This window comes from Strix uralensis, chromosome 27 (assembly GCF_047716275.1).
Source record: "Strix uralensis isolate ZFMK-TIS-50842 chromosome 27, bStrUra1, whole genome shotgun sequence".
Lineage (NCBI taxonomy): Eukaryota > Metazoa > Chordata > Aves > Strigiformes > Strigidae > Strix > Strix uralensis.
The window spans coordinates 2,944,941-2,968,904 of NC_133998.1; the positions used below are offsets into that span (position 1 = coordinate 2,944,941).

Here is a 23,964-nt window from a genome sequence, read left to right on the forward strand (position 1 = left end):
GGCTTTGGCAAAGGAGTTGGGAACCAAAATCCCTTTGCGTCTTGGAGCTGTGGTCCTTGGGGCCGACTCCACAGTATTTTCCTTTGCCAGCTCACCCTGTGGCACTCTGCTATCACAACCCCAGGAATAGGAGGGAAGCAGAGCAATCCCGAGCTCATCTTTTTCCCCCTCTTGGTACCAGCACAGAGGATTCCCAGTCGTTGAGTCAGATTGTGCTGCGGGGGTATCGGTTACTGTTCAGAGCACAGCCCTTGGTGGGGTGGAGGAATGCCTTGCTGGAAGGCTGAACCAAGCCCGAAGGCGTGATGAACAGGCTGCTACCTGACTGGAGGCAGGCGGCCGCGGAAGCTGTCTTGTAGGTCATGCTGCCATAGGGGCAGGCAGGAGGCCAGGCAGTCGCTGTGCCAGCGCCGGAGCATGCGGCGCGGAGCACGTCGGGTCCTTCAGCTCGTGCTGTGGCACTGGTGCGCACCGACAGCAGCACCGGCGTGTGCTGGGAGCACAGGAGCAGCATCCGCGGCTGTTCGGGTTCTGCTCTCACATCTTGAGACAGTTTCCTTCATTGACAATGTGAACCTGTTTAATACTTTCAAGTATAACCTAAGTCATGTCAAGCTGCTCTCTGAAAAGCAGCAAGTTTTCCACAGGCTTGTTTCAGTAGGAATAGGAGCAGGATGGTGACCTGATAGGAAACTCAGCTCTGGATTTTAGGTGTTTCTTTGCAGTTTGCAGGTGTTGAAATCCAGCCTTGTTGATTTAGTCCGGTTCAAAGGACCTGGGCTTTCTGATTTAGCAGCTGTGACAACTTTGCAGAGTCTCTGTTGTGGACCTAACTTGTGGGTGGGTTTTGGAACAACCAAGGGAAGCTTTTTGTTTGCGGGTGCTCTGAGAGGTAAGGACGGGCTGAAGCTCAGGATTTGTGGCTCAGAAAACCTCCTGGAAAGAGGTCTGGAGTCCTCAGCCCAGTATCACTCAGTGGACCCAACTGTACCTGGCACAGACAGAGCACAGAAGTCCCCACTTCTGGAGCTGCTTAAGGGCTAACTCATTATCTGGCATTATTTTAATTATTCTGAAAACAGCTCTAAGTCTTCCAGATGAGTCTTCCCTTTAGGACTGTTAGGCTGGCTGGAGTTTGCCGGTAGACAGGGTAGTCACAGTGTGACCTGCAGGGCATTCCTGTAGCAGGAGATGACAGATGTGCTGAGTTGATGCTCCTGGGGACTCCCAGCTTCCCGCAGAGGCAGATCCGGATCTGCGTGGCAGATCTGGACCCACATGGTGTAGGGATGCTCATGGCAGGTGCTAGGAACAGGCTCTTGTGCTCAGCCTCCGCTGCACAGACCCAAAAAAGAGAACATCCCTCAGCCCTGGGGAGAGGGGTCAGGTGGAGCACAGTGGGATTAGCTCGGGCCTCACCAGGATGTCCGAGGAGATGTGTCCTCTGTGGCACAGAGGCCAGGTTTGGCTGTGCAGGCTGGCTGGGGAGCCAGCTCTGGCACCTGAGCGCAGTGGAACATCCAAATCCAGAGAACCCCAGCCCCAGGAGAAGCGCTTAGGCTTAGTCCAGAGAAGGGAGTGAGCTGTCATTGGCCTTGGGGTGACGGCAGCTGGCAACACCTTGCAAGATTTGATTTCATTTTTCCCCCTACCATGCTGAAAACGATCCTGTCCCTGTGTCCCAGCCCAGCTGGTGCTTCTCAAGCACACCGGCGTGCTGCTGCCCCAGCCTCACAGCCCCTAGCACAAGCGAATCCTAATCTCGGCTTTGTTTCTTTGTCTCTTTCTTCCTCCCTCCCCCTCTCTTCCCCAAAATCTCTCTCTTTCCAGGAAGTCTGCAGTGAGTTATGGTGTCTGAGTAAAAGCAACCGCTGCATAACCAACAGCATCCCTGCTGCTGAGGGGACCATATGCCAAACCAACACCATTGAAAAGGGGGTAAGGAAGCCCAGGGCACCATAGCAAGTTGACAGTGAGTGGTTGAATCCCTCTTCCAGTGATAACTGGGATTATTGTTTGCATTGGTGGGCGCGGAGTTGATTTAAGAGCACCCACCAGCCTGTCCTCCCCTGCCTCCCAGAGCCTGAAGCCACCCCGACCCTCCCCGCCGGCACGGAGAGAGGTTGGGATGTGCCAAGGAGCCCAAAGGCCTGTAATCACCCCAAAGTACAGATCATCTTGCATAGTGCTGGAAATGCAGAACGTGAAGTCCCCGCTCCAGCGAGCTCCCTGGTCTCACCTAGGAGGCACAGCAGGGTGACCTCCAGCAGTGCCATATGCTTTAGATGAACATCTTGTTCTCAGGTCTGCTGAGGTCTCCTCGCTGTTCTGAAAAAAGTGATTTTTGCCCCATTTTTCCCAGGAAGGACAATGGGCTTGCAACATGCTTTCAGAGGAACTTGTAAAAAACTGCCTTGCAAGGCCAGATATGATGAAACCTTCATTTTTCAGACTCAGCTGAGACAGGAGGGTAGGATTTTCCATGACTGTATATTTTAAAAGTGAATTTTGACTTGATTGTTCATATGGCTTCATTCCCTGCACCTCCTACACCCATTTGTGCCCGTATAAAGCAAGTGTGTAGCACTGTTAAAAAAAATGCCTTTGCAAACTCAGTAATAATTGGGACAATGAAGAATCAGGGCTGGGACATTCTCCATTAAATGGACATGTGTTTTTCCACTAGAGGAAAAATAATTCCCAAGAAATTCAAGAATAATTTCAAATCCTTAAGAAGTTGGAGAAGCTGATGTGCAGGAAAGAGGGTGGCTTTGACAAATGCATTATTCTTTGCAAATAGTCATCTGAGTTCTGCTGGAAATTCGATCAAAAAGGAGTAGACAGCTCCTGGGGCTGGACATCCCTGCTGCTGGAGATTCAGCATATACAATGGCAATTTTTTTCTACTAGTCATCTTTTTTAACCAGCTTTTCCCACTTTTAAATATCTCTTCCCTCCCACTTACTAGTTGTTTTTTAACCAGGGTCCTTCAAAAGTCTTAAGAGACGTGAAGCGACAAGCAGTCGCAGCCCCCAGGACTCATGGGAGCTATTCCCAGTGAAGATACTGACTCAGTTTGAACCCCCAGTTACCTTCCTGTGCTTCTGTTTATACTTTTGTATGAATTCATCCTTCAGAAGGGATTTGATATCCTTGGGTGAAAGAAGATGCACCTTTGTATTAAGTTTCTGCACCTTCACCAGCTGGAGCTCCTGGCCGGTGGCCCCTGCGCTCGCCGGCTGGGTGAGGCCTCAGAGCTCAGCCGTTGGCTGGAGCCGGTCTCCGATTTCTGCCCTGGCTTCTCCCCTTCTAGCTGGGGAGAGCAGAGGGAAGGATCAGGGTGGAGAAGCTATTTAAGGTATGCAAGATTAAAGGAGAGATAGAGTGAGCTTCTGTGCTCTGCCACCCAGCTGGGGAAGCAGCGCGGAGAAAGACTGAGCCAAGCTGTGCCCACATCCCAGACCTCTGGCTCCCAAATTCTCCTTCTTTTTTTTTTTTTTTTAACTGATCCCCTGTGGTTGTTATGGCTTCATTTCTCTTACCCCAAGTACCCACAGTGGATGACTTCAGCCCTGGATCTGGTGGGAGTTTCTGCTGCCTTAGGGGTGCCCCCACAGCCCGGCTGCTCAGACAGTGGGTTCACTGTCTTGCTGGCTCCTTCCCTGCCTGTTTTGGTTTTCTTTTATCTCTTTTTTTTTTTTTTTTGTAATTTCTATTATTCAAGCACTTGTTACACAGTTTACAGTCAGTGCACCCTGGGAGGATGCCTTTCATTACACATCCTCCCTCCCCACATGTCCCCAGCTCATATCTGCTCTCGCAGCCGGCACATGTCCGTGCTTGCCGCGGGAGAGCGAGCCAGGGTCTGCCAGGGCGCAAGGGCAAAGCCCTTCACTGACGCTCTCAGTGCATGGAGGGGTTTGCAGGGGCTGGTCAGGCTCCTGGGCTCTGCCTGCAGAAGCAGCAGCCCAGCACTAGTCTGGAGCAACAGCAGAGACACCAGAAGGGCTGTGTCTGCAGAGCATCTCCTCCGCGTGGGCTTACACCTCTGAAATGGTGTGCAAGGAGTCACTAGCTGAGTGTCCTGGGAGGCCATGGGTCATTTTTCCCTGCTGGCTGTGCTGCCTGTGGAGAACCTGGCTCAGAAGGAGCCAGGAGAGGCCGTGCCAGCAGCTCCAGGGTGGGTTATCAGCCCCTGGAAGGAGCGCACAGCGGTTTCTTCCTTCCTGGGATTATCTCAGCCCCCAAGGCATGGTGTCCGGCACCGTTCCCGGAGAACGGCAGCGGGTCTGGCAGTGTCCTGCTCCTTGCATCACTGTTGACTCCAGGGGGTGCAGGACGCTTTCCAGGTCCAAGGGAAATATTTCATAGGCAAGTTTCCCTGAGCATCTGTCACCCAATAGGATGGGGACAGGCAGATTCTTTAAGGATCCTCAGCAGAACAATGACACAATGTTGTTACTACAATCTAAACTTCATTTTAACGTGGACCCTTTGCAGATCAGGTCATTTTAACACATTAACCACAACTTGAGCTCCCAGTACAGATACAAAACTCACTCCATCCTGGGAGGGAGCAGCTGGTGGTGGGGGTGTCCGTGCCCCGCAGGGATCCTGGCCCTGCTGCCCAGCAGCAGCAGCTCCAGTCCAAGTCCCACCTGGGACTCGCTGCTGTGCACTTTTATAGGTAGTGAGGTGTGTGCTTTTACCTGTCCCTGTTGACAACGTATGTCACCCTGATTGACCCAGGTGCCTGGGACCCCTTTAGAGGAGAAGTGGGGATGTGACCCGCTTGCCCGTGGTTGCCTCCTGCCCCACAGGATGGTGCACCAGGGATTGGAAGTGGGGACACCGGTCCCAGCATCCTTGTGAACCCCACGTGCACAAAGGATGACGTGTGACTCGGAGGAGAGGGTGCCTGGGGAGAGGCAAATGCCCTCTGCAGTGGAGAACTTGGCTCCAAGGCCAGCAGAGCTCCGAGTTCAGATTTCATAGGAGCAAAGCAGATCCCAGCCCTGAATTGGCTGCTGTGTCTGATGGAGCTGGGGAGCGCTCTGGGAGCAGGAGGCTGTGTGCTCAGGGTGTTTAAAGCTCTGTCTTTCTGCAGTGGTGCTACAAGAGAGAGTGTGTGCCTTTCGGCACCCGGCCGGAGGGTGTGGATGGTGCCTGGGGAGCCTGGTCGTCCTGGGGAGAGTGCAGCAGGACGTGCGGCGGAGGCGTATCGTCATCCATTCGCCATTGCGACAGCCCGCGGTAGGTGTACACACGCCTGGCCGTGTCGGCGTGGCCCTGCCTTCTCCTGCCTGCACGGCATGGCCCTGCCTTCTCCTGCCTGCATGGCATCGCAGCTCGGGTCGGTCGGGAAGGCAGCAGCCAGGTGCCTGCACAGGTCTGCGCTCCGTTCCCGGGAGGGTCTTGACTCCTGCACGCAAATCCCAGCACGTCCTGCTTTCACAGCAGCTTAGTGCTCTTGTTTTGGTGTTGGGTCTGCAGCCACAGACCCAAAGCCACTTGTACAACTCCGCTGAGCGTGCGAGGTCTGCTGCGGGACTGCACTTCTGCAATCACCCCCCAGGCTGGAGCCATCCTTGCGGAGCAGGGTTGGGAAAAACCACGGTGCTCTTGCCAACCTGGGGCAGCCGCCTGCCCCAAACATGGCTCAGTGCCCTAAAGCTGGTTCTCCCATCTCATTCCTGGTTTTCAAGGCCCACAATTGGAGGAAAGTACTGCCTGGGAGAGCGGAAGCGGTACCGGTCCTGCAACACCGACGTGAGTACTGCTGGGCTCGGGGAGAGGAGCAGCGTGGGTTAGTGGGGCTTTGCTGGTGGGATGAGCCCTCTCCCTACAGGTGTGGGGTGTTACGTGCAGCTGTGGGACCCACAGGAGGAGGTGGCTGGGTGGGGGTGAGCTGTGCTGTGCCAGCAGCAATCCCTCAGTGGGGAAAGCCAAGCAGGACGATGCACGCCTGCACCGGCTGCTAGCTGGCTCAGAGGGCGGGTGGGCGGTACGTACCTGCAGGGCTTCGGCATCAAGAAGGGGCCCAAAAAGATAACGAGGCAAAGGAGGAGAGATCAGAGGTTTCCAGCACTGACATGACAGCAGTTGCCTCTCGCATGCTGCAAGTGCAGGCCTGGTCAGGTGAGAGTGGCTCACAAAATGCGGTGTAGCACCCTGCTTCCCAGGGCTGAGGGTTAGACCTCAACGGGAGCAGAGAAATAAATGTGCTGCAGGGAAGCTCAGTGAAGCTTTGGACCTGGGAAATAGGAGCTTTAACATCCACAGGCTGGTAGTGAGGAAAACAGATGGGTCCCCATCACTTCCCCTGGGTTTTGCACCTAGCTTTTAAAGGATTGCTCACAGGAGCAAGTGTTGCGTCTGCAGACAGACCAGCTGGGCCCCAAGGACTCTTTAACCAAGTAATAAGTGATACGACAAGAGGGAATGGCCTCAAATTGCACCAGGGAAGGTTTAGACTAGAGATTTGGAAGCATTTCTTTACAGAACGGGTTGTTAGGTGTTGGAATGGGCTGCCCAGGGAGGTGGTGGAGTCCCCGTCCCTGGAGGTGTTTAAGAGTAGAGTCGACATAGCGCTGAGGGATCTGGTGTAGTTGGGATCTGTCAGTGTTAGGTCAATGGTTGGACTGGATGATCTTCAAGGTCTTTTCCAACCTAGATGATTCTGTGATTCTGTGATTCTGTGACTCGTGCTGTTAGTCTTCAAATAGTGTCTAGCTTTGCAGGAAGGATGCTCCTGCCCTACTGTAGCAGTGTCCAGTTGTCAGGGGTGGTGTCCATCTCCTCAAAGGGCTGGTGTTAGTCACAGCTGGGAGCCCTGTAGCAGCTCCTTCCTAGCAGATAAAGCATGTCGCTCCCACCAACGCGCTGATCACTGGCTGTGTGGCCACAGGACTGCCCGCCGGGCTCCCAGGACTTCCGAGAGCTGCAGTGTGCTGAATTCGACAACGTCCCGTTCCGAGGGAAGTACTACACCTGGAAGACGTACCGTGGAGGTGAGTGCTGGGGCTGGGCTGAGCATCCCTTGGCTCAGGCAGAGCTGGAGCAGGGCCGTGCAGGGCTTTGCTGTCCCCCACTCTCTGCAGGGACAGGTCTCGTGGTCCAAGTGGTCTGGCGGGCAGTTAGTCACCATCTCCGCTAGCCCAGGTCCTGCAGGGAGCCCACTCTGTGTTCCTGGGCTGTGCTGCCTCCCCCTCACACGGATCGACGTGCATCCCTCCAGGCAGCTGCCCCCAGCTCTGGCCCACAACCATCCTGCCATGCCCCCTGTCCTGGGTCACCTACCCCTTTAACCTCATTGCTCTGCCAGAAACTATTCCAGCAGCATCGGAGCTCTTCAGCTTCTTTCCTCACGTCTGTTTCCTTAACTGCCGAGGGAGTAAAGAGGAAGACAGACAAGAGAAAGGAGTTAGTGTCTGGTACCTGATGGGGAGAAAACAGGGCGGCCCTTCCTGCACAGGCAGGTAAAGCTTCCAGCTCCAGCACAGGCTGCGAACTGGTGGATCTTCCAAAGAGCAGCTCTCCCTCCTTCCCAAGGTCAGTCCTCCTGTGTCCTGCAGAAGTGTCTAGCGAGGAGAGGGGACGGGAGGAGGCCTCTGTGGCAGAAATCTCTTAATAATGAGAAAGAACAGCGCGTCTCCTTCATGTAGTTAATGAACTTGACTGGGGAAATCCTTCGCAGCTGTGTAAATAAGCACACCTCCCAGCGGGGCTCCTGCAGCTGGAGCAGATGTGCTGAGGCTGCAGGGGATGGATCAATAAAAATGTAATAAAATTGCAAAGCAGTAAGTCACACAAAGACCCCAATGGATGCCAAGGTGGAAGACAGCCCTGCAGGCTGGATCTGCCCTCGCTCGGACCTCTCTTCCCCAGGCATGTCCCAGTGGTTTGAGTCCAGGGGACTGTTGGCCAGTTGAACATAGGCCCTTGAATTGTAATCTGGCTCTGACACAGATTTTTGGTTTGGCTTTCAAAAAAAGCCCCTTCCTCTCTCTTTCCTTCAGCTTCCTCTTCCATAAAATAAGGTGATGAAACCTCTCCCCTCCCCAGGAAGCTGTGAGCGTTGGCATGATCATGTCTTGAAGGGATCTGGGAGCTCCCTGTCTCAGCTCTCCAGGTTGACTGTGGGTGATGGTCACAAGGAGCCATGTTGTTTAGCAGTTAGTTATGTTTTGTTTATTCAGTGTCAAAGGGTATCACCGCCTTCCCCTGCAGTGGCCCAGGTAGGGAAACTGAGGCACGTTCACACAAGTAGAGAGGTGCTGGAAGCTGCAGCTCCTCAGCCTGTTCTGGGAGCCAAGCCCCTGGCTGGGAGAGCACCCGTCTCCCAGCTCTTGAGAAATCGTGTGTGCTGACACCCACCTGCCTGGGAGCTGTAAACTGGGATTAGCAGGAACAGCTCTTCATGGCAAAGACTGTCCACACCAGACCCTCAGATCAGTTGGGACTGAGGAGGTGGTAAGGTGTCATCACGGTTCCACTCTCCACCTACAAACTTCTTTGCCCAAGTCAGGACTGGGGAGAGCTGATTTCAGCTATTCAATACACAAAGGAGGCCTATAAGAAAGATGGAGGGACACTTTTTAGCAAGGCCTGTAGTTACAGGACAAGGGACAACAGTCGAATGGAAAGAGGGTAGGTTTAAAGTGGACATAAGGAAAAAGTGGTGTATGAGGGTGGTGAGGCACCAGAACAGGTTGCCCAGAGAAGCTGTGGCTGCCCCCTCCCTGGAAGGGTTCAAGGCCAGGTTAGACGGGGCTTTGGGCAACCTGGGCTAGTGGAAGGTGGCCCTGCCTGTGGTAGGGGGGTGGGAACTAGATGATATTTGAAGGTCCCTTCCAACCTGAACCCTTCTGTGATTCTATGACTGTGACTCCAGCAGCACGAGTACTTGCATCTTCACTTTTCTGTGGCATTTTGTGATACTTGGTGTCGGTTGGGTGTTAGAGGTACCTCTGTGGGGGAAGCGGGGAGTGTCCCTTGGACCTCCACCCTCTCCATGTGGTAGATCAGACCCTCAGAGAACAGCCCTGTCGTGTCTTCCCCTTTCTGTGGGTGTTTTGCTCTCAGGTCCCGTGTTTTCCCGCTGTAGCCCCTGTGCTAGCAGGCATCCCTACCCCATATTGGGGAGGCAATGAGGGCTGGCCATCATCTCCCTCACTCCTGGGGTCTTCCCATGGTGCCCAGAGAGCTTGGGGGTGGCAGGTGTCAGTCCCTCCCTTCCCACTAGCACAAGCAGCCCCCCAAGATCCATCCCTGTTGGCAGCGTGGTCCCCAGGTGTTCTGCCCTCCAGCTGGTAGCATATTCGCTCTTCACGTTGCTTTTGGGCACGTGCCCACACCTTGGGAGCCATTCACCACCCTGGCCCTCTGCTGAGCCTCTTCAGGCACTGCCTTCAGCACTGCACCCTTGAGCCACCCTCTTGCCAAAAGGTGCAGTGGTGCAGGGGTGCTTGTGCCATTTGCCTGCAAGACGCTGGCCCCACGTAGGTTTGGGGAAAGGTCCTGGGCATGGAGCACCCCCACCCTGAAGACAAGGGGTTTGGATGGGGGAGGACACCAATCCCACAGGAAATTTGGGAAGGGAAGGAGCCACCCGCTGAAAGCCTGACGCCAGCCGTCAGGTCACTGGCAAGTTGAGGTCGGGGTTTTCGCAGGGCCAGTACGGCGTGTTTTCCTGGCGGTGATTTATAACGGCCCTGGAGCCCAGACCCCGGGATCGCAAGACACAGCCCCAGCAAGAAGCGCTGAGCTCAGCCTTTCAGAGCTCAACAGTCAGCAGATACCTCGTGGAATGTGGCTTTAATTGTTTGTTTATTTTGCTTTATTCGCTTAGTTATTCATTTTGCTCTTGGCGGATGCAAGAGCCAAGGGAGAGTGGAGCAGCTCACGGGGCTGGGAGAGGGATGGGGAGGAGCAGGGGCTTGCAGAAAACAGGAGATTGCTCATCATAAATTGTAATGTGCTTTAATTCCTCTATGGAACAGGGCAGGCAGGAGGAACAAAACATCCTCTGAGGCACCGCATAGCCAACTGAAAATATTCTATTCTATTTTAATAGCTATATTAAAGATGAAAAGGAGTACCCATGGCAGACCTGGCTGTTGCTGACCTTAATCTACTCAGCCCAAAGCGAAGGGCAGGCGGCTCTGCGGGCTGATGCATGGCCGAGGGGTTCTCCTCTCGGGGAACAGGGGCCTGGGGAGCTTCACATTGTTTATGGCAGACCCTGTGCTCTTCGGGGTTGTACAGTCTTGTCTGCTGCTCATTTCCCAGTCAATTAGTGGCACTCACTGGGCAGGCTGAGGGGGTCCCACTCATTCTGTGGAAGTGGTGGTGGACCCCCCCTTGCACAATGGGCACTGCAGAGCCTCTCTGAGGATCCGTGAGGATCCCGCTCATGCCCTGCAGATGTGGGTATCCTGGAGGATGCAGAGCACTGCTTTGCTCTGCCAGGCCTAAGGCTCCCACCCCAAAAAGCGCAGCTCCCACCAAACCATTTACACACTGGGAGAGGAGGGGCTGGATCCTGGTTGCTGGTGAAAATACAGTCCTTAATTCCCATCTCCAGGGATGTCAGAGCATGTCGTGCGGTTTCAAAGGATCTTTCTGGGCTCCAAAACTCACCCTGGCCATGCTGCTGTGGTCAGTGTTGCTGTCGTGGGGACACACAGTTGTCACTGGCCTAGGGCTTTAGAAAGGTGCCTTTTTAAGGAACCACTTTAACAAGAACAAGATGATGCCCAGACCACCGAGTACCTCTTGGCCAGCTGAGTGCCAAGGAAAGTCCAGGTCCCTACAGACGCTGGGCAGTGATACCTGCCCCCCTTTCCTCTGATCGGTGGGAGGGTGACCTGGCTGCCAAGGGCAAATCCTGCCTGGAAATTGTCACCAGGGAGGGTGTGTTGGGGACTGGTCCTGAGCTCAGGTGGCCCAGCTGGCTCAGGGGAGCAGTTGTAAATACCACTGTAGGGTTGTGTCTCTCTCTTCCCCATCCTCCTTCATTCTCCCTCTCCCCATTTCTCTTCCATAAGACTTTTTCTTTTAAGGGCAGAAATCCCCCATCTGCAAGCTTTTCCCAAGTGGCTAGATGAGGAGAGCCAGCAGGCATTTGTCCCACGTGGAACAGAAGCTGGGTGGCAGCATGACCACAGAACCCCGAGTCCCAGCTCCGTGCATGGACCCCCAAATCCAGCACCCACTGTCAGCTCTTGCAGGCAGGAAGGTGATGGGTGCTGAGTTCCCCCTGCTCAGCAGCTGCTTCCCAGGCTCCCTCTGTGCACATGAGATGCTCAGAGCTGCCAGGACACAAGGTCTGCATTGGCAGCAATGGGTCTTTGCTGGAACCAGGGCAACTGTCCTGGCACGGAGGGCTTGCTCTCCTCCATGCACTTCCCTCCATCTCTGCTGATCTCACCTCAAAAGAAAGTTAAATTGTTAGGGATTTAAGTGTGCATGCACACATGTGCGCACACATGAATTCTCCTGGGCTCCAGCAAGGAGAAGACAATGAAGAGACCCCCATGAACACCCTCAGTTCTGTGACGAGCTGAGTTCATGTACTCGCACCATTTTTGCAGCCCTGTAATGAAGTCAGGGCACTTAAGGCAAAACAAGAAATTTGGCCACATGCCACCAATCCCCAATCTTTTATTTTCCCTATTTTCTTCCTTATTTATTTCTTTCCTCCATCGTGTTACATTTTTCATTCCAGTTTTCCCATCAGGCTCCTCTTTCAAGGATGTGACGATTATGCTTGTGGCTGCTTGCTGCTGGAGGAGGCTGGGCACCAGCCTGGGCACAGGGCAGCAGCAGTGAGGAGTTATCATAGAAAGGAAGATTATGCAGTTGGTTGGGAGCTACTAAAATGGAGCCAGGGCTAGGACAGAGGCAGAAACAGGCTGTAGCGGGGGTGAGCTGCCCATGAGGGAACTGCAGCAAGGTGTCTGCAGTGGGTCTCGCTTTTCCTTATAGCTGGAGATGAGGAAGGGAAGAGGGAGAGCATGTGAATAGCTTAACAAGCCCATCTGAGAGCCCTGAAAGGAAAGCCCAAGTTTCTGGGTGTTTCTCAGCTCTGCTTCGTTGCATAGTCTGCCCTGCACTCCAGTGATGGCAGGATCGAGCGCAGCGTTAGAGACCTGCACAGGACAGAGGGTCCCACGCAGCGACAGAGCACACCGCTGTGCTGCCAGGAGAGAGGCCACTGGGTGGAGAGATGCTCCCAAGCCACCAAGCACTGGCTAAATCACAGATACATCTCAGGAAGGGCCAGCACAAGCCCCTCTCCCAGGCTGGTGGGACAGCTGCATGCACAAGGCATGCGGTTGCTGGTGGGGCTCGGTGGCACGGCCTCTCCAAGCCAGGAGATCCTGCAGCCAGCGCAGGTCTCTCATGACGTGTTTTCTTACCTTGCTGATGATGTTTCACACCTGAGCTCTGGCTGGACAGACCTGGGGTCCAGGCATGCCATGACGCTGTGAGTTTTCGGGGTCATGCCTGCACTGTCCCCCTTGGTGGCCCTGGAGGTCCCTCACCAGGCAGGGGAGAGCCCTGGGTGCTGCGGACGGGGTTGGCTCTCCAGAAGGAGGGTTGATCCAGCGCCTTCTCTAGGGGCTTGCCCAGGCATCCTGCTCGACAGCATGCCTCCAAGCTGCTGAATTCCCCTCTCGTGTCTCCTCCTGTTCCTTCCTCTCCTGGCTTTGCTCTTTCTTCCCCTGAGCTGCGTTCGGCTGCTCCCAGGCGCAGCTGGGCCACCCCTCCCCTCCATCTGCCCATTTGATGTGCTGTATCAAGTTGCAAGTTTTGCAGATTGTGGTTGCTCCTGACCCGGGTGCTTCCCACCTCTGGCACACAGCTCACGACCGTTGCCGGTGCCTGCAGGAGCGAACTGCCACAGTTCAGGCATGCGCCTCATGCAGGCTGTTGGGTCTCCTTGGGATGCTCAGTAAAGGCAGCAAATGCCACAATTCGCACCAGCATTTGATAAAATCCAATGACAGGAGGGAGGAAACAGCTCTGCTCTGGTGTCTCCTTCCATAACTGGTCACACATCCTGCTCCCAGGCACCATAAGCCAATATGCAGATATCCAGCCTCTGTTCCTTAGGCGGTGCTCTGGCACGGTGTGTTGGGAAGCAGATATTTTAGCTGTAACTTGAGCATCCTTCCCCTTTGTCCTCAGTCTGCTGTCATCGCCTTTGCTGTGAAGGACTCAGTATCCACCAGCCTTGAACAGAAATAAATGGTTGCTCTGGCCTCATAACTGGTCCAGGAGCTGAAAAACTTGGTTTCTCTGGTTTAGTAGCTGAAAAACCTTAAGTTGCTTAAGAGCTGCTGCCTCAGTTTCCCTGTCTGTACAATGGGCACAAGGGTGTCGACAGCCCTTGTGAAGTGCCAGGGGACCCAGGAGTGACCAACACCAGATAAGGACAAGTCAGTTTGTTTCCTTCCCTGACACATACAGCCCGTGTTTCCCAGGCTGTGCAGAAGGAACAGTGTCTCACCACGTGTTAGTGTCTGGTTCAAGGGTCTTGACTCGGTGCTGATCAACAGGGAGGGTGCCTGGGTCCCTCCGTGGGTCCCTCTGCTTGCGGAGACATCCTCCTGGGCACCTGGAGCTGTGCGTGGGCCAGGCGCAGGATGGAGGCGTGGGGAGGCTGTGGGTAAAGCAGCTGTTATCCAGGTCTGGCTTGCCACATCTTTCCTCTCTCTCCTTCATCTGAACCTCTGCTTCTTTCCCAGGGGGTGTGAAAGCCTGTTCCCTCAACTGCCTGGCCGAGGGTTTCAACTTCTACACGGAACGAGCCGCAGCCGTGGTGGATGGGACACCGTGCCGGCAGGACTCCAATGACATCTGCGTCAACGGGGAGTGCAAGGTGCTGCCGGGGTCTGGGGCAGCCTCGGGATGGGGAGGCAAGGGCAGACCCCGGGCAGGGGAGCACTGCCCTCCCCCTGCCCGCACGGACATGGGCATCCTTCTGCCCAGGCACCTGGTTCCCCTGTGGGAGCAGGAGCACATCCACCTCCGGGCTTGTGCCGGTCTGTTCTCTGTGCACCGGTGCCACACTGGCCCGCGTTAGCCTGGATCTCTGCATTTACAGCTCATGTAGCCCCAGGCGCTTGATACTTCCCTTGAAATGGGATCTGGAGGGCTATAAAAGTTTAATTATAAGAAAGTGCTGTGGGAGTGGTGAATGTCCCCCAGCAGGCAGGCAGACAGGCTCCCTCTCTGTCTCCGTCTGTCTCCCTTCCTGTGTCTGTGGGATCTTTTTGTCTCTGTGGGGCTGAATATACTGTGGAACAAAAGGGGGATTGCACCACAGCCGTGCTGGTGACCCGCTCGCTAGCCCACGTAATGTAGCAGTGGGGCAGAGCCAGAGGCTTCACGTGGGCTCACTACCACGATTCTGGTGCAACAGGGACACGGCTCTCCTTGGGCTGCTGCAGCTCCCCCAGCTCAGCGCAGACACCCCAAACTCTGCCTCATCCCGCAGTGACAGGATTTCTGCCTGCACCACCCCAGCCTTGGAGAGAGACCCCCCAGGGCTGTCCCTGGAGAAGGGTGGCAGAAAGATGGGGCTGGGCCGGGGTCATGTTGCTGAGCACTGCCTGGTGTACAGTGCAGTGGAGGGGAGTGAGGTGGGGGACAGGGGTGGGCTCCCTGGGATGCTGCAGGTCAGGTGTGGGGAGGACAAGGCCCCACCAGGACGGCTAATTCCCTGCTGCTCCTTCCTCCAGCATGTGGGCTGTGACCGTGTCCTGGGCTCTGACTCGAAGGAGGACAAGTGTCGTGTGTGTGGGGGAGACGGCAGCTCCTGTGAGACTGTTGAGGGCGTCTTCAACCAGTCCCTGCCAGAGGGAGGTAGGAAGCAAGTGGCCCGGCCAGCACAGCCGTATCACCCACCCTCGAGTCCCTCCTTGACTTCACCTGCTCCTGGGGACGCGCAGGACAGGCAGGGACATATCCCAGAGAAACACCCCAAAGGGTAGGACCAGGCTGCAAGCAGGGAGCAAATCGCTCCTGTTCACTGACTGCCCCAGCCACTGCTGGCACCCACAGCCCTGACACAGAGCACCAAGCTCCTTCCCTCCTCCCCAGCTCACGCTGCCTTTAAGCCAGGCTGTGGAGATGCCCATGGGTATCCCAGCTCCATAGCACCTCCCCAGCATGGCCGGTGCCATCGTGAGAGCCTACACTGCAGAGCAAACCAGCCACTCTGCTGGTGGGCCACGGTGCTTCTTCCATTTAATTGCAGTGGGTGGCTGAACCAACGCCTCTGCACTGCCAGCATCTCGTTTAGTGTTTAGCCCACGGGTAACAGGGTGCCACACGCTCCCTTCCAGTCCAGGGCAGGGTTGGCTCCTGGCTCGGAGGCTGAGCATCACTGCTCACCAGCCCCGGGTTGTCTCACAGGTTACGAGGAGGTGATCCAGATTCCCAAGGGCTCCGTCCACATCGACATCCGGGAGCTGAACCTCTCCATCAACTACCTAGGTGAGATGGGGCTGGGGGATGCTGAAATCCCAGCCATACCCTCCTTGGTCTGCCATTTCCCTGCAGTTAATAGGCCATGGGAAAGGCCCAGCAAGGATAACATCCCACGGCAGCAGAGGATGGGGTTGGGGGTCCCAGCTCGGGGTTGGGGCAGAGGGGCGGCGTGTCCCAGGCCAGCGTGGGCTGGATCAGTGTGGCTCACACAGCTCCTGTCTCGCTGTGGCTCTGCCTCCATCCTGCGCTCACTGTTCAGCAGCGTAACCCTGAGCAAACCCCACACTCCGCCGTTCCTGGCGCTGTATGTGGCTCCTTGGCATTCCCCCCTCCGCCAACATGTTGGGCTGGGGCTTAAAAATAGACCTGCTCACATTTTCCTTGGGCTTAATTTTCCAACCAGACTCTGGCTCATTTTTACAACAGGCTTTTTTCTTTCCGCTTGTCTTCTCTTTCTGTCCTCCAAGTGATGGACAATGATCACAGAAGGGTGGGCAGGGTTCTCACTGCTGGCTTGCTGCCGGGCGCCTCTGCAACAGCTCTCCAGGAGCAGGAGCCTGCCCGGATGCCAGCACCGGTGGGAGGTTGCAGCGGGGGCTCTCCTGGCAGCATCCCTCCAGGCCAGCTCCCTGTGCTGGGTTCGGAGATGCCGACATCCCTCCCTGCTCGGCCCACATATACTGGGGACTCCTCGTGTCCATCCAGGCTGGATTTCTGTGCACTGGAGGCACAGCCCAAGCTCACATCACTATCGTCTGCTGCCATCAGTGTCTCCCACTTCCAGGATCTGTCTCTGCACCGCAGCGGGAGCGGAGGGAGCATCCTTCATCTTCCTCAGTATGAAGCATCCTCCTCGCCGCAGCGCATCATGGCAGCGAGGTCCTTGCCAGCAGCGAGGGCAGGAGTGGCGCAGAGCTGGGCTCCACCGCGGTGTTGGTGGCAGAGAGCGAGCAGGGAGAGCGTGGGAATGCGAGTGGGGACGAGCAAACGAGCCGATCCCCCTCTAGCGACTCGCTTGGGCAAGCACAGCCAGGCTCCTGAGGACCAGGCTCCTCCAGTAGCCCCAGCAGCCAAGACCCAGTTTGCACAGCTGGATTTGAGCCTGACTTCATGGCCACAGCTTGTCACACTGCCAAGTGTCCCCATCACTAGCCCGGGCAGCTGCCTGAGCTCCCGCAGCATCATCCTTCCTCAGTGAGGTGGTGGGCAGGCTGAGATGGGACGATGGGTACGTTAGTCCCACCTCTGCTAGTGACTTTCTGTGTGACCCTGACCCAGGCACCTACTTTATTTTCCCCACTTATTCCTTCCCTGTAAAATGAGGCTGATGATATGTACTCTCCGTGCTCTGAGCCTGGCAGTGAGAAGTGCCCAGGCGAAGCTGTATACAGGCATGTTCAGCCTTTCTGCTAACCCTTGCTCCCCTGTCCTCGCAGCGCTGAGAGGGCAGAGCGGCGAGTATTACATCAACGGGAAGCTCTCCATCGATCCCCCGCGGCGCTTTGACATCGCAGGCACAACATTCCACTACAGGAGATCCCCAGACGAGCCTGAGTCCCTGGAGGCCTTGGGACCCACCAACATCACCCTTGTTGTCATGGTTGGTAACATGGTTCCTTCATACCCCCACCTGGTATGGGCCTAGTCTGGGCTAAAGAGACCTTGCTGTGACTGCGTGGGACTGGAGCTAATCAGCCCCTGTCCTTGCTGTCTGGAGTAAAGGGGCACAGAGATCAGAGGTAAATTGGGCTAAATTCTCAGGTCTCCCTCCCTAATCTGCCCGGCTTTGGAATGATTCAATCTTTAAGTGCATGGGAGCTTGTTCGCTGATTGTGTCACCTTCATGGCTGCACCACCATCACCACTGGTGGCTGCATGTCAATGCCGGAAGGGACTGGAAAGGGAAGGGGGGGAGATTTCAGCTGCCCTGATTTTAGGGAGCACGCTGAGGTTGTGGGATTCCATCCAGACAGTCACAACCACGCTGGACTTCGGTGGCACTGATGCCTCGGTGGTGCCTTTCTCCGCAGGTCCTTGTGCGGACAGAGCTGCAGGGGATCCGGTACAAGTTCAACGCACCCATCGGTAGAGATGCCTCGAACCAGTATTCCTGGCACTACACCCCGTGGACCAAATGCTCGGTGCTGTGTGCAGGGGGTGAGGTTTGACCTGTCCCCCAGGTGTTGGCTGGGGGACACACATATGTCTGTGCTCCTGTGACTCCCACGCACTCTGTCTGGGCCACGGGAGACAGCGCACGGATGTTAGCGTCTGCTTTGCTCTAAAGGAGCTCTCAGGTTTCTCCATATTCCCACCCAGCTGGTGTCAGTCAGCACGATCTGGTGGGCAGCGTCAGGGCAACCCACCTGGATGCCGTTCTTCGGCTGGGCCGCAGCTGTAGGTGGTAGAGGTGATGGAAGGTGGCATGATATGCTGGGAATTCCTTTCCTTGTGCGCTGCAGGACAGGTTAGCTGATTGCAACAGCCCCTCTGGCCTTCAGATCTACATGTCTGTGAACTGAAACACCACCGATGCTTCCCTGAATCCCCTGGGCTGCTTCCTGTGGGGATTGACACAAAGTTTTGTGTCATGTCTCGTGGCTCTGGAGAACCTGGCTGCGAGTGAGAGAGGCGGTTTCAAAAGCAAAGCTTAGTAATGTCCCTGTTGAAAGCAAAGGGCGCTGACCTAGTCTTGTGTCTAGGCCTCAGCAAAGTTTTGCCTCCTCTTCTTCCAGCTGTTCCCCCCAGAAAGTGTCACAAGGCCAAGGTTAGAACAGGTTTATTTGAGGATGATATCCTTGGAATACTTTGATCCTTCATCCTCTGCAAACTCTGCTGGGTCCTGCCCTGGCTGGTGAGCCTTCACCCCACCCATTTTTTCCAGAGATGTTAGAGGCAAAGGAGGCCTTGGTTATGAATAAGAGATGTAGGTTCAGGCTCGATGAGGTGCAGTGACAAGTGGCTTCCCCGTCCCATTGCCCACGCGGGAGCAGAGCGGTGGGGCTTGTACCTCAGGGTCCTCCTCTCTTTCCCCCTTGCCTCTTTGTCTTGGCAGGCAGCCAGATCCAATCTGTGGTATGTAAGAAACTGTCTGATGGCTCAACTGTCTTCAACCACTTCTGTAGCCCTGAAACCAAAATGCCAGAGCGGCAGAGGCCGTGCAATACCGAACCGTGCCCCCCGGCGTGAGTACCATAGCTTGGAGCAGATCGAGGGAGCATGGGTGGAGGAGCCAGTGTGGAGGAGGGTGAAACTCCCCCCTCTCTGCCATTCCCAAGTCAGAGTCCCCTGCCAGTCACCAGGGGTGACACTACCTGGCTGGAGCAGCTCTGCTGGGGAGGGGGGACAGTTTTCTCATCTGTGCCCCATCATGAGCACAGTACAGCTTGCAACCTGCACAGCCCAAGTGCATCGCTGCAGGGAAGGGGCAGCACCGATGCAGGGAGCAGAAACCTGTCTGCACTACAGTGCCCTGGGCCTTGCTCGGGGAGAGATATACCGAGCACACGGTGTGTGGGCCAAGGATGGGCTCAGCTCTGCAGCAGGACCTCCTCCCTGCACTGCTGTGCCACTTGCAGAAAGGAGCCTTCCCCACCTGGTCCTTTGATGCAGAACAGATGCTTAGCACCGTCCCTTGGAAATTGTGCCAGCCCTTCCCTGGCTGGTCATTGCCCCTGTCTTGAAGGGGAAAGGGATATGTGGAGGAACTCTGTGGCTCACCAGAACTGCCTGGGATGCCGTGGCCAGAGTAGGAATAGGGCTGTGTACCGGAGTATGGGGATGAGCGTGAGCCACCATGACCCTTGCAACTTTTCTGTTTTACCCATCTCCAGCTGGGTGATTGGGAACTGGTCTGAATGCAGCCGAAGTTGCAATGAGGGTGTCCGCACACGCAGCGTCTTCTGCAAGCGTAAGATCTCTGCCACCGAGGAGAAGACCTTGGATGATGCTTCTTGCACCCATCCACGGCCAAAGATGCTTGAGCCTTGCAATAACCAGACGTGCCCTCCAGAGTGGGTCGCCCTGGACTGGTCTGAGGTAAGTGTTTAACATCGGCCCTCACAGAATCACAGAATCATCTCGGTTGGAAAAGACCCTGAAGCTCCTCCAGTCCAACCATGAACCTCGCCCTGACCGTTCCCAACTCCACCAGATCCCTCAGCGCTGGGTCAACCCGACTCTTCAACCCCTCCAGGGATGGGGACTCCCCCCCTGCCCTGGGCAGCCCTTTCCAACGCCCAACAACCCCTTCTGCAAAGAAATCCTTCCTAAGAGCCAGTCTGACCCTGCCCTGGCACAGCTTGAGGCCATTCCCTCTTGTCCTATCACTTGTTACTTGGTAACAAGCCTCACTGGTGGCACTGGTCCTTGGGAGGGCAGCATTAGTCACTGGGCCAGTGCATCGGTGATGGCTGCTGGCCATGGAGAGCATGATGTGGGAAATGGTCTTGTAGCTCAGGAGATGGGCGAGGTGGGAGCACTGGTGGGGAGAGCCAGTGCTGCCTCTCTCTGCCCTTTGCTGTATGTCCTGACCATGCCTGTGCTCTCTCTGCAGTGCACCCCAAGCTGCGGGCCAGGTTTCCGCCACCGCATTGTCCTCTGCAAGAGCGGTGACCACAGCACGACTCTGCCCACCTCCCAGTGCTACGAAGGCTCCAAGCCCCCGACCAGCATGAGGTGCAACCTGCGGCGCTGCCCACCGCCGCGCTGGGTGACTGGCGAGTGGGGAGAGGTAGGGACAATCCTTTCCATGGGCTTATTGAAGGAGAAGACCCTACCTCCCCAGCCCCACAAATTCTAGAGCACATGAGGCTTTTCCCTGCCAGCAGAACCTGATGTGGCCACCATAGCTATCTCAGGGCCAGGAGGACTCCATGGTGGTGTTCTTTGCCCCTCCCTTGGCTCAGGAGGCTGTTGTGATGACAGCCCAAGCACCTGGCTGACCCAGGGAAGTCTCCCGGGACTAGCAGGGCCCCACAGAAGTCATTGGAGGGTCCCCATGGGTATCTGGGGGACAGCAGGGCAGTGGGGACAGGGAGCAAGGCAGTGCAGTGGGAGCGATGGGCTGGAGAGGTGGGCTGGGCCAGCTGCAAGCAAGGCCACTGCTGGTCTCACTGCTCCAGCCCAGCACCTGCAGCAGGGCAATGTTGACAGTCCTCCCTTCCCTCTAACACCCCTCGAGCTGAAGGGTGACATCGGGGTGCAGGAGGCCTGGGAAAGGCCGGTGATTTAGGGTTGGCTGGAGAGACCCTCGCTGAGTCCTGGAAGTTCAAACCAAGCTTTTCAGGAAGCAGGGCCGCAGCTCTCAACCATGCCAGGGAGGTCCCTGCAGCTGCTGGTGAGGGAGGGGACAACTGCATCCAGCATCCTTGGCACCTCCCGAGACCTGGCCATGCCCTCCCCCGCTGCGTTATTAAAGCCGCGGCAGCTGCCACAGATCCGTGCTGTGCTGTCTCCCGGCAGTGCTCTGCGCAGTGTGGCCTTGGCCAGCAAAGAAGATCCGTCCAGTGCCTGGCTCACACCGGGCAGCCGTCCAGCGACTGCGTGGAGACCCTGCAGCCACCCAGCATGCAGCAGTGCGAGACCAAGTGCGAATCAGGACCTACAGACAACCCTGAAGGTGAGGGAGATGGGGGGACCAGGGAGGGAAACACGGAGCACTACCAGCCTTGGGGGCTACGTGCTACTGGGACACCAGGTGAGGGTCTCATGGGGAGACCTGATGCTGTCCCCTCTTGTCCCAGGCCAAACTGGCATGCCATCACCCTGATAAATGAAGTCACTGCACCTCGGCAAAGAGGAGCTCCCAGTAGTGAGGTTCTCTGGAGCTTCGTCAGCGTGGCTGCATCTTGCTTCTTCCTGGCAGAAAGCCCCCAGGAGCTGGGCATCGGGGTGGAAAAGGGAGCTTGCATGGCAGTGCTTAGAAATTCCTTCCCCTGGGGCTCCTCACCCCCAGGGCAGCTGTAACCCTGCTTCCCTCTGTCGTCCCTCCAGAGTGCAAGGATGTGAACAAGGTGGCCTACTGCCCGCTTGTCCTGAAGTTCAAGTTCTGCAGCCGGACCTACTTCCGACAGATGTGCTGTAAAACATGCCAGGGGCACTAGGGAAACAGTGTGACCCCCGTGGGAAAACTGGAAGGCAAAAGCTACACCGGAGGGCCGCCGAGCCATGCCCTTCCTCTCCACCCCAGGAATCTCCCCTGGGTCCAACACAGACACTGGTCGTGCTTCCGGTGGGAGCCGGCGTCACCCAAACCCGTCCCCCAAAGCCATGCACCCTTTGCCCCCGAGCTTCACAATGGCAGGTTCCCAGTTAAACCACTGCCAGCCGCTGCAGACACCGCCACGGCCCCGTGCGACAGGAGCCGCTCGATGAGCGGTGGGAGAGGGAGAAGCTGGGCAGAGCGCGGCAGCAGGAACATTACTTGAAATTCTGACATTGTTATTTATTAGTAGCGGACCCAGGGCCCGCAGGCGCCGAGACAGCCACCGAGACGGCACCACTCGCCCCGCTCCTGCCTCGTCCTGTTCCGCGCCCGTGTCCCGCGGGCATGGCGGGGCATCGTGGTCCGCAGCGGGACGTCCCCAGGCAGGCCAAGCGCACGGGGGGGCTGCTGCCTTTCCCTTGGGCATCCCAGGGGGGACAGAGAGGAGGTTTCAGGTGCCGCAGGTGACAAGAGTGACTTGTAGCTTCTGGGCGATGGACAAAGATGTGCTGCTGTGGGGAGTGGGGTTGGAGCAGGAATTTTGTTTTCTTGGTTTGCGTCCTGTCACCTTGGGACATGCAGCAGGGGACAGAGACCGGGTCACTCCATGAGCAGAGCGGTGACACCAGTTTAACTGGGAGAGGGGGTTATTCAAACTCTCTTAAAAACCTACTTGGATGGGGGTGTCCGCCTATTTTTTCTTAAAGCCCTTGTCACTATTACAACCATTTTTTATTCCAGAAACACCTCGAAGTACGGGCTGAGGTCAGGGCTGAGGCGTGCTCAGGGTTGCAGTCATGTAACGGGCGCCAAGGATGCGCTGGGCTGCAGGACGCAAAGCAAAGGAGGATGCAGGACAAGAACTGTCTTGGTCACAGTGTCCCCATTGCCGATCTGTGACCCGGGACCAGTCTGCCTGGTCCTGGCAGGGCCCTCCCCAGCGAATGCTATGGCCTCCACGGCTGCTTTGCCTCCAAAGGTGCTTTATTTCCAAAGGTGCTTTGCCTCCAAAAGGTGCTTTGCCTCCAAAAGGTGCTTTGCCTCCAAAGGCAGCCTCGCCGTATGCCTCTGTGGCCTCAGGGTGCCGGTCCCAGTGCCACCTACTCCTCTGCCCGCAGGAGACATCCAGTGATGGGAAAAGAGCAGGCTTGAAATTGCTCCAGGTCACCTCCTGGCCAAATCTGGGCCAACACACGTCTTCATGGGCCACCACAGCCGGCAGAGGAGACCTGAATTTCCAATCTACAAAGTATCTTTTTGTTGTCGTTATTGTCATTCTTCTTCTTTTCAGGCCTTTCTGCATCACAGAGATGGGAAATCTTGTCCAAAGCCATGTTCTGTTCTCCCTGGGGCTCCTCCATACGGTGCAGGGAGGCGGACAGCCCTCTTTCCCCAGAGCAAACCTCTCCGCCCTGCCAGCCCTCATGTGTTACTCGACCATCTGTATTTTTACCCGCTCATCAGCCGATCGCAGCTTCTCTGGTGCTCAGCAAACCCCGTTTGGCTGTCGAGCAGGCCTTTGTGTGTCTTCCTTCCTGGTGCCATGCTCCGTTCTGACATTTGGGTGAGGGGAGGGGATGTTTTCACCTTTTTATATAGGTATATACATAACGAGAAATGTTTAACATACTAACTCTGAGGAGGAGCAACGTAACGGCATGATTTATAATAAAGGAGTAGCTACGATCCCGGGCGCAGCTTCTGGAGCCAGTCTTGTTTCTTGAGCGGCAAGTCTGGGCTCTGGGCAGCCCCACACCAGCATGCTCCTCGGGCTCATGCTGCAGGAGGGGTTTGGGCAGCAGGGCAGGGTTTTCCCTGCAGCCTGAGGGACTGGAGTGCGTCAGAGAGGTGGAGATTCGCCCAGAGCTGCTGTGTGGCGCAGGAACAGGCTTCCCCTTGGCAGACCCCTGACGGGTTGGCTGTGCACCCCAGGGGCACACAGACCCGGTATTGGTAATGCCGGTTTGGGATTTTAGAGGGGCTTCTACATGTCTGAAACACCGCTGCTGCTTCCCCAAATCCCTTGGGCTGGTTCCCGTGGGGATTGGCACGAAGGTTTGCACCATGTCCTGTGGCTCTGCAGAACCAGAGGACAGACTCTTCAGTAGAGCCTGCAGTGACAGGACAAGGGGTGCTGGTTTTAAACTCAAAGAGGGGACACACAGACTAGATAGAAGGAAGAAATTTTTTACACTGAGGGTGGTGAAACACTGGCACAGGTTGCCCAGAGAGGTGGTAGATGCCCCATCCCTGGAAAC

General features: G+C 56.2%; 1 protein-coding gene across 3 annotated transcripts in view; it reads left to right on the plus strand.

The window, feature by feature from the left end:
- The window catches only part of ADAMTS10 (ADAM metallopeptidase with thrombospondin type 1 motif 10), a 60,833-nt gene extending 37,421 nt beyond the window's left edge, over positions 1–23,412 (plus strand). For 2 of the 3 annotated variants that reach the window (XM_074851493.1, XM_074851492.1), the window contains exons 12-25: positions 1,831–1,938; positions 5,108–5,253; positions 5,706–5,769; positions 6,908–7,010; positions 13,755–13,888; positions 14,751–14,874; positions 15,427–15,507; positions 16,938–17,101; positions 17,532–17,658; positions 18,557–18,686; positions 19,335–19,539; positions 20,057–20,233; positions 20,965–21,121; positions 21,496–23,412. In XM_074851493.1, the coding sequence (XP_074707594.1) occupies positions 1,831–1,938; positions 5,108–5,253; positions 5,706–5,769; positions 6,908–7,010; positions 13,755–13,888; positions 14,751–14,874; positions 15,427–15,507; positions 16,938–17,101; positions 17,532–17,658; positions 18,557–18,686; positions 19,335–19,539; positions 20,057–20,233; positions 20,965–21,121; positions 21,496–21,605 (1,830 nt within the window). In that variant the 3' untranslated portion in view covers positions 21,606–23,412. The remainder of the gene's footprint in view (positions 1–1,830; positions 1,939–5,107; positions 5,254–5,705; positions 5,770–6,907; positions 7,011–13,754; positions 13,889–14,750; positions 14,875–15,426; positions 15,508–16,937; positions 17,102–17,531; positions 17,659–18,556; positions 18,687–19,334; positions 19,540–20,056; positions 20,234–20,964; positions 21,122–21,495) is intronic. The other variant, XM_074851494.1, reaches the window with a different exon arrangement.
- The last annotated feature ends 552 nt before the right edge of the window (positions 23,413–23,964 follow it).